Source organism: Nanorana parkeri, unplaced genomic scaffold (assembly GCF_000935625.1).
Source record: "Nanorana parkeri isolate BGI_ZX_2015 unplaced genomic scaffold, ASM93562v1 scaffold385, whole genome shotgun sequence".
Lineage (NCBI taxonomy): Eukaryota > Metazoa > Chordata > Amphibia > Anura > Dicroglossidae > Nanorana > Nanorana parkeri.
In genome coordinates this window covers 1184060-1200498 of record NW_017306653.1, presented here as the reverse complement: position 1 = coordinate 1200498, position 16439 = coordinate 1184060, and the positions used below count along the sequence as shown (strand labels likewise).

General features: G+C 44.3%; 1 protein-coding gene across 1 annotated transcript in view; it reads left to right on the top strand.

The window, feature by feature from the left end:
* KCNK17 (potassium two pore domain channel subfamily K member 17) overlaps window positions 1-9771 on the top strand; it is a 24290-nt gene extending 14519 nt beyond the window's left edge. Inside the window, exons 2-5 of the mRNA XM_018559243.1 lie at window positions 536-650; window positions 5190-5356; window positions 6199-6367; window positions 9491-9771. Coding sequence (XP_018414745.1) covers window positions 536-650; window positions 5190-5356; window positions 6199-6367; window positions 9491-9771 — 732 coding nt within the window. The remainder of the gene's footprint in view (window positions 1-535; window positions 651-5189; window positions 5357-6198; window positions 6368-9490) is intronic.
* Window positions 9772-16439: the final 6668 nt, after the last annotated feature.

Genomic DNA, 16439 nt, shown 5'->3' with positions numbered 1-16439 from the left:
CCCATGTAATACCACAATATGGCCTCTAGATGGTGAAAACGAACATACAACATAAATACTCTTTTCCTATGCTCCTTTACCACCACCTAGTGGCCATAATGTGATATTACATGAAAACATTTGAATATTAATTGCACTTGTAAAGAAAAAAAATGAAAGAGCATCCATTTTGGCATCTATTTCCACAGTTCAAAGATATTCTCAGGGCCATTTGCTTCATATTAGACCCTGTAAGGAAGGACTGCTCCGATCCTCAGCAGTTCCTCTGCTCTTTTCCAGAACAGCTTTTGCTGATGCACTATGCCTACTTGTGTTACAGTATGTTAGTAAAGGGGGCAATGAAAATCAACCTGCCACCCCTTTTGTGACCCATGCCACCCAGTAGCTGAGAAACTCTGCCATAATACCATGTATACATTGAAATGAGCTGTATACGTTCGGTACTCCCATATCTGTGAAGAACATGCAGTTTTCAGGAGCCAGTTCAGGTATGTACTATGTCCAGATGAAGTGACCGGAATATTCTGTTTTGCAGGGCATTATCAATGCATACAAGAATGGCATCAGTTTATTGGGAAATGATAGCGGTCAGGAGACCTGGGACTTCGGTGGCTCTTTCTTCTTCTCTGTAACAGCCATAACCACCATCGGTAAGTGCCTGTGATCTCTGGTATGTCCGTGATCAGTACTGTTTAGTAGGTAAGCGTGTCTTATTAATGACATGGTAGCTTTGAAGCAAAAAAGCCAACCTGGTGTCAGGACAATGACAACATTGGCAGCTCGGCATAAGCTTGTTTACACCCGAAGTGAGCTTCAAGGCAGATTATCAAACATAAAACAAAGTCCTGACATATTACAGTCCATGAGAGTTTCTTGGATTTTATAGCTTCAGGGAAGACCTGGGGCAGGAAGGGACAAAACCATTTTCAAGCTTTCTCTACAAATTGGACTAAATAAGAACATAATTTGTCAGGCTATGATGGTTGGCTTGTAAGTTCTCAGCTCAACTATAAAGGGGTATTGATAGTTCACATGGCCAAACGTTTGTGGACATCCGGCTATCAGATCTATATGAGCTTGTTGGACATTCCATTCTAAAACCATGGACATTAATGGAGTCATCCCGAGGTCAGGGACGCTCATGTTTCTCCACACCAAACTGGTCCAACCATGTCTTTGGGGAGCTGGCTTTGTACACAGGGGCACAGTCATGATGGAATAGAAAAGGACCTTCACCAAACTGTTACCACAAGGCTGAAAGCCATGATTGTCTAATATGTCTTTGTAAGCTGTAGCAATAACAGCGCTCTTCACTGGAAACACCTAACTCAATATTTTGGAAGAGATGTCATCATGTGTTTGGCCATATAGTGTAAGTTCATAATTTTTCGAGGTTGTAAAAATACAAGTCTTTCGCCATCACTGTCCTAGGTGCTAACTAGCTGTAAGCTTCTTTTGGTAATTTCTCCTAGGACGTTGCAGGACAGATGGAGAAGCAGCAGCCCAGAGCTAAGATAAAGTATTTTTGGGGTTTAATAAGGAGTTGCGCTAATATTGCGCAACATAAAAATTTTCAACTACCACCATTTTATTCTATAGGGTCTTGGCATTCAGAAAATATATAATGTTGGGGGGTTTTACGTCATTTTCAGGCCTAAAATGTGGAATATAACATGGGTGCAAAAATTGAAAAAAGGGCCTCAGTCATGAAGGGGTTAAAAAAGTAACTGGAGCTAAAGTACTGACCATTGCTGGTCTTTTCTTCTCCAAATACTATTTTCCTGGCTGTTATGCTGATTAGGTGGCTTCAGTACTTCCAAAGTCACTTATTCAGAAACAGCATACAGCTCAGGAGCTCTGACCTCTCTGACTTTCCTGATGTGCATCTTGGTGTGAGCCAGTGCCTTCAAATAATGAAAACAAAGAGGCAGCTGGCTTTTTTAGGAAAGGCAAATCCGCAATGGTGGCCTCCATATTTGTCACAGTACAGGTTTCCTGTAAAAGAGAACTGCTCTGAAGAAGTAAGGTGGCCTCAGAATTTTCTAAATCATAGAGCCAGGTGAAGAAGGTATCAGAGGAACTTCATGTTTCTTCTTCTGATTGGAATCTTTGTAGTTCTAGTAATGTGCATTAGATGGCAGCGTTTACCTGCCGGAGACCACAAACGTTTCTGAGAAGCTGAAACATAGGGAGACCGTGCGCTGTAGTTCGTATTTTTCTACATTCGGGTGATGCTGTTCTCTTGGAGTACAGAGAAAGAGTAGGAGAGCAAATAAAAACTCTGCTTCTTATACTTTGGATATATTGAGGTTGGGTAACACCCGTGCTGGGTTCTTAATCCAGTTTTGTATGGGCCTCTCAAGGACAAGAATTGTGGGGGTTACAAACCCAGATAGCAAGCAATTGAGCTGCAAGTTTGAAAATGATTTGCTAAACTATTGCAGACTTGCCGAGCTTCACAATTTTGTTGCACATTTACAGCAAGTCTGCACTGCAAGTCTCCAGATCAGCGAGCTTGCAGAGCTCTTGCTATAGGTGCCCATACACCTCGCGATTATCGTACGATTGCAGATCGTACTTTTTTTTAATCCCTGTACAACCATCGCAAGACTAAAGTCTTGCGATGGTTGTAGAGTGTATGGCCACCTTAAGACCTGCAGGACTCTTGCTGTAGACTTGCCAAGCAAATTTGCTACAAATCCAAAAAGTGTCGCCTAGAACTTGCGCTGCAAGTGCTCTGCAAGTCTACAACTTGCCAGGAATGTGTGTAGCAAGTTAACAAGAATTACAATTCAACCCTGACACAAGTTTGTGGCACGTTATCCTTGCTATCTGGGAACATGAGCTCAAGATCACATACAGTCATGGACAACTTTGTTGTTACCTTTACAGCTCATTGAAGCAATTCTTCATTCCTCCTTTAAAGCAATAATATTATAACCAATTGCCTCCTGTATACCCGCATGCCTTTGGATTTTCATAGAGTAAAGCAAAGAAAGTGGGAAAAGATATAAATTATCGCTGATTCTACAAAATATATTCTTAAACAGCCTGGGACAAATTTGTTGGTACCCCAAGGAAAGATTATAGATAATTGGATCGTAGTGACACTTCAAACTGTTTTTCCCAATTAGTATCACACACGTCTTCATTCATGTAACCAGTCAGTCAGCCAGTTTATTTAAATGGGGAAAAGTCATCACTCTGCTGTTTGGTATCATCATGTGCACCACGTTGAACATGGACCAGAGAAAGCAAAGGAGAGAGTTGTCTGAGGTAGGTGATAAGTGTGAGAATTATGGACCAGCATGTCAAAGGTGAAGGCTATGGGACCATCTCCAAGCACCTTGATCTTCTTGTGAATACAGTTGCAAATATTATTAAGAAGTTTAAGGTGTAGCCAACCTCCGTGGATGTGGCCTCAAAAGGAACATTTGCCCCCCAGATTGGACAGAAGGATAGTTTGAATGGTAGACAAAGAGCCAAGGAAAGCTTCCAAAGAGATACAAGCTAAACTCCAAGGTCAAGGTACTTTAGTTTCTGATGGCACCATCCATTGCTTTTTAATCAACAGCGGGCTCAATGCCAGACTGGAATTTGCTAAAATACACATTGAAAAGCCACAAAGCTGTCCTTTGGACAGATGAGAGAAAACTGAAGCTTTTTGGCACCTCGCATTAGCTATATGTTTAAAGATGAAATAAACGAAGCAAGGAGGAGGTTTGGTTATGCTTTGGGACTGATATGCTGTGTCTTGCACAGAGTGCCTTATATCTGTGCAGGGCACAATTAAATCTCAAGACTATGAAGGAATTCTGGAAGGAAAGGTACTGCCCAGTGTCAGATAGCTTTGTCTTATTGCAAGTCAACAGTATCATGACCCATCGCATAGCTAAAAGCACCCAAGAATGGCTAAGACCAAAACAGTGGACAATTCTGAAGCTACAAAATGCTCAGGTGTGAACCTGGCCTGAAGCGACCTTCTATGATCCTGGATCTGAATCCTATGGAACATCTATGGAAAGAGCTGAAACATGCCATCTGGAGAAGGAACCCTTCAAACCTGAAACAGCTGAGGCAGCTTACCAAACTACCTGCTGGCAGGTACAGAAGTCTCATCGAGAGCCACAGAAATTGCTTGTTTGCAGAGATTGCCTCTAAAACATTAGGTTTAAGGGTCCCTCAGTTTTATCCATGTCATTTCCATTTGTTTGATTAGTTAAAATATTCTGTTGAAGCAATAATAAAAAAGCAAAGTCTGAGTTTATGTAATATGAAATAAACAATGATGGATGCCAACTACTTCTGTCCCTTTCAAATGAATTCAGAGAAAATTGTGGGTTCTTTTCTTTGTGGAAGGGTACCAGCAAATGTGTCCACATTTGTATATCCTTCAATATACAATAGTGCCTGTGTTGTGCTGCCGCCTAGTGCTTCAAATAGGAAATAACAATTTCACTCTAATGGACCCAATCGTAAAGTCAAAGGTCTATTCACAGAAGAGTGAAGAGTTTGGAGAAGGCCGGAGAAGGGAACAATCTAGGACAACATAGCTGAACTGGAAAGTGAGCGAAATTGGAGAATTTTCCATCCCAGCTATGTTGTCCTAGATTGTTCCCTTCTCCGGCCTTCTCCAAACTCTTCACCCTTTAGTGAATAGACCTGTTAATTTATAAATTGTGAAGGTTTACTGCTTGTGTCAGCCAGTCAGGATCCAGCTTACATTTTCCTGCAAAAATTATTGTAAAAAATCGTCCTTTCCTTTTACTATTTTTTAATGAATATTTTTACAATTTAAGACATTACAGTTATAATATAATTTAAGACAAGATGGGTAGGGGGGTCCTGCCCAGCGTGGTAAGGAACATCTGCTGCCAAAACAATGTTTTACTCAAATCTGTTCCTTTTTGTCCCAAATATATCACAGAGAGCTGTAAAATCTCCTCTACTCTGTTCATAAGAAAATAAAAAGGTTTTGTCTGGAGTTGGGCGTTAATAACACCATGACACTCAACGGTATAGACATCACGTTTGCTCTCATTAATAAGATGTGGCATAATCAGATTTGCAGCCAGCACTGGGCTTCCTGTGTGAGGGTGGAAGTTTTGGGGGCTTTTTGTGTACGCCTCTCTTCCCTTAGTAAATCTTAACTGTGTGACACTGTGTTTTCTTTTTCTTTGACTTGGAAGGTTACGGGAATCTGAGCCCCAACACCGTCGGAGGTCGCATCTTCTGCATCTTCTTTGCACTGTTTGGCATTCCGTTGAATGTGATCCTGCTGAACCGCATCGGTCAGAAGATGCTCTCTCTGGTCCAACGATATGCGGACTTCCTGGGGACCAAAGTCCAACGCAAGGTAAGAGAGTAAGGAGCCGTATTCATAATAGATGACTGGATCCAATTATCAGGAGAACCTATCTTATTGGGCCAGTATTGGATTTTGTAGCCAATTGTAATTCTCAGACTGTCCCGGATATGGGCATATGCGTTGTCCAATGTTGCAGAATGCGGCAATCATGATTTTTTTAGGGCATGAGGTGAGGACACATAGTCAGGAATGTCTGAAAATTTTATTTTTCAGAAAAAAAGTCACCTAACAAACCATAATATTGCCTGACTCAAGGTCTAGTTCTCTTACTGTCTACTATTACTATCTCTAGTCTCTAGCAAGTGTGTGGAGTGTTGGACAAGTGAATGGGATCCAACAACGTACCGGATCTGGGTCCCGACCACATGCTCACTGCGATAGCCAATCACAGTGATCACTAGTAAGAGACACCTCCCATATGTCTTTCTTCTGTAATAACATAAAGTGCATTTTGTCTCCTTGTTAGAGTAGAAGTCTGTAAAAAAAAGTTTGTTAAAACAAAAATAAGTAAAAATAAAATTAGACTATGACATAATATAGTATATAGGTTAGTTTTACTGTTAGTGTTGGGGTCAAGGTCAGCGTTAGGGTCAATGTGTAGAGTCTAAGCACATGTGTGTTGAGGTGCATTTTAACACCTGTGTGTCGCAGCACACTGAAGATGTGCATTGAAGTGCAATTAACCTTGCATTGCAATGCACCACAACACACACCTACAGTTTAATACCAAGCATCATAACACACATTATGGTGTGAATGAGCCTCTACAATCCCTTACCCAGCACTGAGTCACCCCTCTTAACATCAAGATCTCTGGTTGTGTCTTACAGAAAATGGTGAAGGTCTTCTCCAGCTCCTGTGCTTTGATTGCGGGTCTCCTCCTTTTCTTCCTGCTCCCCCCTATTCTCTTTCAGTGGGTGGAAGGCTGGACATACGAGGAGGGATTCTACTATGCTTTCATCACGCTCAGCACCATTGGCTTTGGAGACTATGTCATCGGTAAGTAAAAAGAGTGAGGGGGCTGTGAGTGTATGACCCAAGCATGATCTCCACCAGCGGGTAACAGGCTGCCAGGTGCAGCTGTGGTTTTGGTGATCTTTGGGACATGTGGGCATTTTTTTAAGTCATTAACGCAGAACTAAAATCCGGTCTAATCTCATCTCCTCCAGTGATGCAAAGTCTAAAAACTCCCTTGCCATCTTAGCCTTAGTTTTCAGCCTCTTTGGTTGGTTACCCCATCTTGGTTGGCTGGCCTGGGATTCCGTAACTGCATGTGCAGGGGTTTTAAGGCATGTCAGGATTGTGCACTGCTCAGTGTACATGCTAAAGAAGTTTGCAAACAGGAAGGTAAGAAGCTTTTATTGCAGAAGAGACATAGTATATTCAAACATCATCCCCTTATTGGTTGTAGGGAACCTCCAGTTGGTGCACACTTTGTGATGTAGCGTCCTCATAAAGCATTTCTCATTATTTCCTTCTACCATTTCTCACCCCACAGGGGAAACATGTTCCTTGTCTTTGTTTTCTCAGAGAAAGACTCACTTCTTGGTCATATGGTGGGCTTAGTTGTCTCACAACAGAGAACAGGTCTTCTCTCTCTGACCACCTCTGCAGAACCTCCTACCCACAGAGCCATGACACAGACCCTGATTTGACCCTGTCTCTGAAGGCTCACTTAGTGTAAAGGCCGTATGTACTGACCACCTGGAGTTCCCAAATATTGGAACCATTGGATGTTATCTATTCCCGCTTTCTGTCGGTTGGTCGCATGAGGGGTTCAGTCTGTGGTACGGAGCCCTAACCACATCTGCTTGTAGAGTGTGATGCAGGCACACTCTGCACTCTCTTCCCTCATTCAATGTCGAGGAAGCACCTTCCTGCTGCTGTTCTTGGCTGCATTTGACATGTGCATCCATCCTTGGTTCGTCTCTGCTGCCCACCTACAGTGACCTGGTCACCTTTGACTGCCTGCACCCTCTCCTGCTACTAGCAGCTGATTTGTAAATATTCAAGGCTTAGCCTTGTATTCTGAGCTAACCTGCCATCTGCCTTGCTGTGCAACATGTTGGGTCATATATGGGGGGGGGGGGGGGGGGAAACAGTCTCGCTGCCTCGGGTGCCTCCAGCTGTTGATTTACTAATTGTTCCAGTACTGTCTGCAGTACTGCCTGGTGTCTTCCCTAGCTTTGTCAGCCATGGTCTCCTCCATGGCACTACCCGGGAAGATCTTACCGCAATCATGCAAAATTTTATGGGCCAAATTTCATCTTTAATTGCCACTTCTATTGTTTCCAGGTTTAAAGGGACTGTAGTGACTCTCATTGACATGGTTGCGCCACTTTAAAACAATAAAAGGAGGCTGAGGCTTCCACAGTGCGGTTCCCATACTAGACATTTTCAGGTCCAAGACCTTTCCGGTGCACCTGCTATTATCTGTTATCCTTTACAGAGACTGGAGGAACCCTTAAAAGGTGTTCATCCCTCTCATACAACTATCCATCCTTTTCCTGCTGTGTATTCTGCAGCTTCCCACATTAACAGGCAGTAACCATCCCTGTGGAAGATACATAGGTGTTCCCATGGCAAACGTTTGGAGTCTCTGTCATCTCTGTGAGGGCCTGCCTTGCAACCTTCTCTGGCAGCAACTTTAGTCTGCAAAAACCTTAGCTGATGAGCTACAGTCATTAGAAGGGGTTCGACTGCCATTCAATGTAATCCTTTATTAATGGAGTGTCTGGTGCTCATGCCGGCACCTTGAACTATTGTGTGGATGATTTGTTAGAGGTGTTGTCCGTGAATATGAGGAAAGCTCCTTGGGATAAGTGCTGGGATGCAAAATGGACATTTAAAAAGCACCTGCTTTTTTCAAGGGACAGGGTCTGTTCAGAGCTGCTCTGTACACCCTGATCAAGGATGCCACTAGGGTCAATTGTACCCATTTTCCCTAGAAGCCTTGGGCTCTGGGAAGTCTCACCCCTCCTCCGAGGACAAGAAGGGCTCCTTTCATTACTTCCAGGCCTTAAACTCAAGCTAAGCAATCGTCCCACCAGCAAATCCTAGACGTTCAAGTCTTCCAAGCATTTAGGCAAGTGTTCCTCAGCATGAAGGAGCACCCCCACTTTCAAAATCAAGCATTTTGCAGAGATTTGGTCAGCCAGCATATTGGATGCTTGGGTAATGGAGTGGTTTCCAGGGGTTACAAGCTAGAGTTCCATTTTCAGTCCCCTTCCTCAGTCAATGTCTTCCAATCTGCCTGTGCCTCTGTGGACATCAAGCATACATACTTATATGTCCACATTTTTCCAGCCTATCAAAACAGTTGACACAAGTTCTTGCTGACAATGTGGTGCTGAGGGTTCAAATCTTGCAAGGTTTGGTTGCAATCCGAAGCCAGTGCTCATCTGGATTATCTGGGTCTCATCCTAGACTCAGCTCAAGCCAGAGTTTTTCTTCCTCATGAGAAACGGTCATCTTTCTGCTCCCAGACTCAGACTCTTTAGTCCAGGAGTCAGCACACTCTCCATTTCTTCATGAAGGTTTCCGGGACTGATAGTAGTCACCTTTGAGGCAGTTTTATTTGCCCAGTTCCATTCCAGGCCCCTATAATTTAACATTCTATCATTGTGCAACAGTCTCTGGACAGGCCAATTTAGCTGACACATAGGACCAGGCCAGGTGACTCAATAGTTCAGCTCTGGAGTTGTGGAAATTCTTTCTTCTGGTGTCTTGGAAGATCCTCCAGGCAGATATCAGCCTATCAGGCTGGGGATGAGTCCTGGACGCCTTGTCAGTACAGGGGACTTGGACATTGTAGGAATCTAGTTCCCTGATCATCATTCTGGAGCTTTGGGTGATTTTGTTGTCCCTACAATGCTGGATATCCCAAATGAAGAGTCATCCGATGCGGATTCAGTCAGACAACGCCAAGTGGTCCCTACTCCCGGAGATGTTCCAGGACCTGTGCCATATGTGGGGCAGGCCTCTTTGACCTGCAGGTACCCAGTTCTGTTGTCTTTTTTGTGAGCTTGTTAGTGTTTTGTTGCTGTTGCCCACCCCTCAGCTAGACTGCTTTCTGATCAGTCATTGAATTAATTGAAAATGTACTTTTTCTCTTTTTCTTAGGAAGAGTTCCCGGCAAGCAATACCCCAACTGGTACAAGAATGTAGTGTCACTGTGGATTCTGTTTGGCTTGGCATGGTTGGCTCTGATTATCAACCTGTGCATTAACCTCCTGCAGAACTGTAGAAAAGTCAGCCAGTGTTGCGGAACAAAGCAAACCTATCCGGTGGATCAGGAACTGATAGAGACCTCCCAAAATGGGCGCATTGCCACAGGGCGGAAAGAGATGGAGGACTCACAATCGTCCACATCAAGTGACACCAAACCTGAGTCATCTGACTGACATTGGAGGGATCAATGGACTTGATGTCAAATGTGAACAAAATTACGTCTGAACTCGGGACACTCTCGATGGTGGTCAAGACTTGGTGGCTCTGGATTCATCTGTGATGTCCACTGACAAGGGTTCTTGACTACACTTCCAAGAACAAAATATTTGGTGCCAAGGAAACTCTAAATACAGAACATAATTTAACACATGACATGACTTTGTTTCTTAAAGTGATATTTGCTATAGGGATGCCAACCTTTGCCTGAGGCTGTTGTTGTTTTTCTTTAAAACATTTAATTCCTCATTTTCAAGTTGGTCCCCTCAGCGTTCTTTCCCCCGCCCCCTGTACGGGTGCCACCATCGTTCTAATGGAGGCACCGGCGCAGTGACTGTGTACACCCATAGACACACACAGCCCTGTGGCAGGTCACTCCCCTTCTCTCTTTGATTGATTTGGTTCTGGGCGGTTTTTACCGGAATGCAGAGAATGCATTAAGGTAAAAAGCGCCCAGACCTTAATACTACTTTAATAATCTTTGTAAATTGTTTTTTTTTGTAACAAAAGAGGCCTATTTATAAATAGTCAAATTTATATTGTTCATTACATGGGAATTATGAACTTCGAAGGCTTGGCCTGTTTATAAAGCTGCTCCAGAAACTCTACTCATTCTCACCATATATGCAAAAAGATTCAACGAGCTCTGATTTTTTTCTAAAAAATTGCCACAAATTCCAAAAACTTTATGCTGTTTTTGCCAAGAAATGACCCCATTCTGAACCTGGCCTCTGCTAGGCAGTGAGAGGCTGATACAAAGTCCAATACGGATACATACCCCTCTTGCATTGAAAACACTGCATTAATTGATGAATGAATTAAATCCGAGCTGTGTAAATGTTTCAGCTTTAAAGGAAAGCTAGTTTCTGGTTAATTTTATAACTTTTTTTTACATTTTTTTTAAGCAGATGTTTTATATGTGTTTTTGCTATAAATAGTGCAGCCATGAAAAAGAATTCCCGAAGCCCCATTTTTTAGACAGAGAGCACAGCAGGAGCGGCTTCCTTTCAAACACTCCAGCAGAAGAAGGAGTCACTCCGCAGGAGGGGGGCAGAGTCACTGCTCTAAATCAGTCCCTTGTGTGTGTAAATTTCAGCTTGATCTACTGAGCTCTGTAAACTTGCAAAAGGAGGTAGGAAGAAACTGGAAAACATGTAAAGATGAAACAAGAGCTCCACCTGCTGGCTGTATATTAAAATGACAAAATATTCATGTGCAATAGTTCATGTTTACATGAAAATATAAATATTTTTTAAAATTGTATTTTTTAGTCATATTCATAATAAAAATATAAAAACAATATACACAAACCACTATTTGCACGTTGACTTTTTATGGTAGCGGGTTCCCGGCCTTGCCTCTGAAACTGAAAAGCAACTATAGTGATGGGGTGGTCATAATAATCTGGCCACTCAGTGTATATTCATAGAACACCTCTGGATAGGTTTTTATTGTTTTTTAATAGTGTTTTCTCATGGTTGTTTTTGGAGTTTTTGTGGCTTCAGGGACCTTTCTTGGAGTGTTTTTGGATCATTTGAACTAACACAGTATACAAAGAGGGACAGTCTTTGTCCGCATGAATATATAAATGCATACGGAGAAGTAAACAACGGTTTTCCAGCTAAAGGTCCCTTTTGGAGAGTTTGGCAATTTTCTTGTGGGGTTCAGAGAGTTACAATAGAACTCCAGCCAATGTTTATTTTTTAAATGTGTGATACATTGTTGAAAGGTTACAACCTCTGTCAGGGTTTTACTGCTATTTGCCTTAGTTGGTGAGGTTTCCTCTCACTTCAGGTCCAGGTGATCAAACGCCACTCTCTAAAGATTTTCGTGTGATAAAGGTCTCTCCGGAGGACTACGATCAGGTCTCAGGAAGCCAAACAGATCATGTGACTAAAGGAGGGAAGGAAATACATTGTATATACTGTAGATCATGACAGGGAAATATGAGTTTCTCATCTCAAACACTTTTACTCAGGATGGTTGGTCCACAATGTGTCCTCTTTACAGTTCTCAGTAGGGAACAAACTCACTAAAATTTGCAATAAGTCTGAAGATTTTGGTAAAATGTTGTCATTTTGGCAAATGCATTAGAGTGAACGTCAATCAGGCGATGTAAAAAACACTCCTTGTTCCCTGAGGCCTCAGGCAGCATCTCTTTGGGTCATGTGGAGGGGCACAACCGCTCTGCTGCACAATTTTTGCAGCACACCTGCTGCCATTTTGGTGTCACTCCCTTCAAAAAGTTAGGCATTTGGTCATGGATCGGGAGCCTGACAGATGTACAAGAGAGGAGGGGACAAGGCGGGATATCTTATCTCACCAGATGAACATACCCTTCCCTCTGTGCCTCTCAGTGGGCAGCTAAGTGCGCATGGTAATAAGTAAATATGCAGCGCTATTTATTACCATCCACCAGCTGGACAACAGTGTCCATAGTGATGCAGCTGTAACACTTTTGTTTAGTTCTCTAAGACCACCCATAAGCGCAAATTTGATATTTCTTTATAGTTAAGTGCACATGACATCATTACATGCATGCGTGAAGACATCACGTACGTGTGTGATGATGTCCCGGTGGGTGCCACCCGGCTGCCCCACTGGGTGACACCCAGACTGGGGACGCCTCTGCCGCCACCCTCTTACAAGCCAGAGTTCTTAGCAACCGGGGACGCTCTAGAGCAGGGGTGGGCAAACTCTGTCCCTCCAGCTGTGGTGAAACTACAATTCCAGTCATGAGTCATGCCTGTGGCTTGGAAAATCTTGCAACGCCTCATGGGATTTGTAGTTGCACAACAGCTGGACGGATGGAGTTTGCCCACCCCTGCTCTACAGTGTCCCGCCCAGCCCACTGACATCACTGGTTGCCAGGAGCTGAGCTGGATGCTCTTGGAAACCAGTGACATCTGTGAGCTGAACAGGATGATGGAGAGAGGTGACCACACCCCCTTTATGGCCAGAGTGTCCCAGGTTGCTATGAGCTCTTGGCGACCTATAATGCTCTGGCTGGCGCTCCACCGAGCTCTTGGCAACAAGTGACATGAGTGAGCTGGGTGGTATGGCAGAGAGAGATAACCACCAGCACCAGGGTTGCCACCTTTTCTTCCAGCGAAACTTGAACGCGTTAGTGACGCGCTGAAATTTTTTATGGAGAATGAGTGGTGGCTTATTCATATGTAAATAGTGACACCCATTCATATGTAAAAATCACAGTAGAGACTATTTTCAGTGGGAGGCCAGTAGTACCTATCTTAATTTTGGTTGCCCCTGTCTGCCTGACATCTTGTGTCCGGGTTTCTGCTGCCATGAGACCCGGACACAGCATTCAAAACCCAGACTGTCCGGCTGAATTCTGGACAGGTGGCAACCCTAACCAGCACCCCCAACCCAACCGAACCAAACCCCTACACTGCCCACAGCCGTCCAGCCCCACAACTCCCCCCTTCCCCACCGTGCAACGCCAGCACCCCTGCCTCAGTTGGAGAGAACTTTAGGGACACCCCTGCTCATTCTTCTGCTATGGCGGCTGTGAGGTCAGTGGTTTTTACTGCTCTACTGAACAGTGCTCATGTTATAAAATTATAACTGTATATAGTCAGAGAGTTCAGGCACAGATCAGGCCCATTTCAATAAGCAGAGGCACTGATTGAGGCCATGGATGATTCTACAGAAAAAGTGTTCACTGATAAGCTATCGACATTGTAACTGCTTGAAAACGGTTCCCCTTCTTGCCTCAAGTTGCTCCTATTACAACTTTCATTCCTCTGTATGAATTCCTCTATCATCCTAGTGGAAAATTCCAGTTGTCTGTTGTTATAAAGTGATGCATGGTAGGTCCAGCGAGATCCTCTCCGCATCCCTTTGCACAATCACTAATATAATAACAGATAATCCTCAGGAAGCCGGCATACAGCCTCCCTTACCTTTCATTGCACACAATGGACTTTGTTCAGTTGCCCCCGTGTGGCTTCGGCGTGTGAAATCATTCCTGAAAAACAGCTCGCAGGAGAGAAAGTCATGGAAAACGTTTCAAAGTCCTCACGTGCGAGGGGAAAGTTACAGAATGTGTTGCAAGACAAAATAACGCTGCCAAGAGGTTAAAGAGACAAGAAATCTACTGTACATGGGCTTTACAGTATACTATGTAGCAGCAGGAGGGATGGGGCACCCCTGTGCCTGGGTCCGGTAAGCGGGAGGTTTGCTGAATCCCTCTGGTGTTTGAACGTTAATCCGAAACCCACTGAGGTCAATATAAGCCGATTCTTTATATGAGTTCTGGCCATTTGTGAAGGCTAAAGGGAAGGGAGGGCATGGGGAATGTGGCACTGGCAGGGGGAACATGTACCAATGCAAACAAAAACAAAAACTGTTTGTTGGGGAGCAGCTCTTTCAATGCTGAAAGGAGAACTATGAGGCGAGTGAAAATCACTCAGTCTCATAGTTCTAGCCCACAATGAGACTGTCAAAGGTCGGCTCAATAGATTGGGAAGTGAGCGAACACATACTGTCGTTCGCTCACTTCTCGATCATGTCCCTGTAGAGAGCCGTGACTGTCACTCACAGCTCCATGCAGGGATTATCCCCCTCCCCTGTCTGATCCTCCAGTGCTGACTGGCGGAACGAACGGTACAACTGGCTCTGCCTCTAGATAGGCGGAGCCAGCTGTCACTCACGCAGCTGGGTGGATCCAGACAGTATTGTCGGGATCCATCCCGGCTGCAGCGTCTCAGTATACCGTGAGCTGTAGCTCGCTATATACTGAGCTTTGGGTGATGGGAGGACGCTAGTTTGTGTCCTCCCGTTATCCTTAGGAGAACTAAGGGGAAAAGCACTGACCCCATAGTTCTCCTTTAACCCTTTTGCTGCCGCGGACATGAGTACTACATCATTGTGTTTACGCGATTCAGGTGGATCCTTTCACTTCTCCACACTTGCACATGACACCACTTCCCCCCACAATTCCCCCAGCCATGCATCCAGGGCTCCGCTGCCCCTCCTGTGGGCCCGGGACACATCTAGTTTATTATCTCTCCTGTGCTGGATGAACCTGGAAGTGTCAAAATCAAAGTTGCTTCCAGGTTCATTCCACATGGGAGAGAGCATCAAATCTGTCATTCCCCGACCTCTTTGGTATTTTGTCCATCCAATCCAATGGACACAAAATCGCTCTAGCTGGGTCTCCTGGGCGCCACAAATACAGGTATATTTTAGGCTGTAAGCTCATACTATCCATGGCTCAGCTGCCCCTCCTGCGGGCTCAGGACAGCCACATCCATTTATTGATTTCCCCCCTGCTGAATTAACCTGGAAGCGACGTTGATTTTGTCACTTCCATGTTCTGAGCTGTCATTCCCCAGCCTCTCTGGTATTTTGTCCATGCAATCCTATGGACACAATAATGCTGCAGCTGGGTCTCCTGGGCGCCACCAATACAACATGATTTGACCCGCTTGGTGTGGAGGAACTGGAGTGTCCTGCAAAGAACTCTGACTTCAATGCTACTGAACTCTTTTGGGATGAACTGAAATGTCAGGTCTTCTCATCCAACATTACCTGAACTGACAAATTCCCACAGACACACTCCAAAATCTTATGGACACCTTTCTGAGTGAAGGCCGTTAGAGCCACATAAGGTGGGGCAACTCCATATTAGCGACCATAATTTTGGAATGGGATGTCCAACCTGGCTCCATAAAGACATAGTTGGACCAGTTTGGTGTGAAGCAACCTGAGTGGTCTGCACAGAGCCCTGACCTCAACTCTACTGATCACCTTTGGGATGAATTGGAATGCCAATTGTGAGTCATGTCTTCTCATCCCACATCGGTACCTGACCTCACAAATGGGCACAAAATTCTACAGACACCGTCCAAACGTTGTGGAAAGCCTTCTCAGAAGAGTGGGGGCTATTGTAGCCACAACGGTAGGGGGGCTCAACTAAACATTACTACCCATGATACAGAATACTTTGGCTCTGCTGAATAAAATGAATGGCAATAACAGCGATCGGTGGTTGAGTGACATGCACAGCTCTCGCTCGGAGCATTGGACTGTACTTCGAGGTTAGCCAACCTTCTGCACAATCCCGGCATAGGCACACAGCGGAGGACTGCTGAACAATGGTGATGTAATAATCCTTCTTAGTAACTATACCTTCGAGGTGTTATGAATAGTACGCCATGCCAACATGAGGGCCCATTGTCACACCCCAATCTGCTCACGGAATATTCCATTCATATCTATCTATCTATCTATCTATCTATCTATCTATCTATCTATCTATCTATCTATCTATCTATCTATCTATCTAGGGTCAGATTAAGAACATCACGGGCCTGGTGCTGAAGATTTTGGTGGGCCTTTTTATGGAAATGGTGACGGGCCCTCTTCCTCCTGTCCGGGCTGTGATTTGTAGTCTCTCTACAGCTCTGAGTCAGTGGTAGAGCGCTAGGGCCTGGCTGCAGCTGTGAGCCTGGTAGATATGCCACTGACTCCAAGTTGTAGAGAGACTACAAACCTCAGCAATACAGAATACCACCAACAATAGAGGACTACAAATCCCAGCAATACATTATACAGCAATGCAGAATACCACCAACAATAGAGGACTACAAATCCCAGTAAT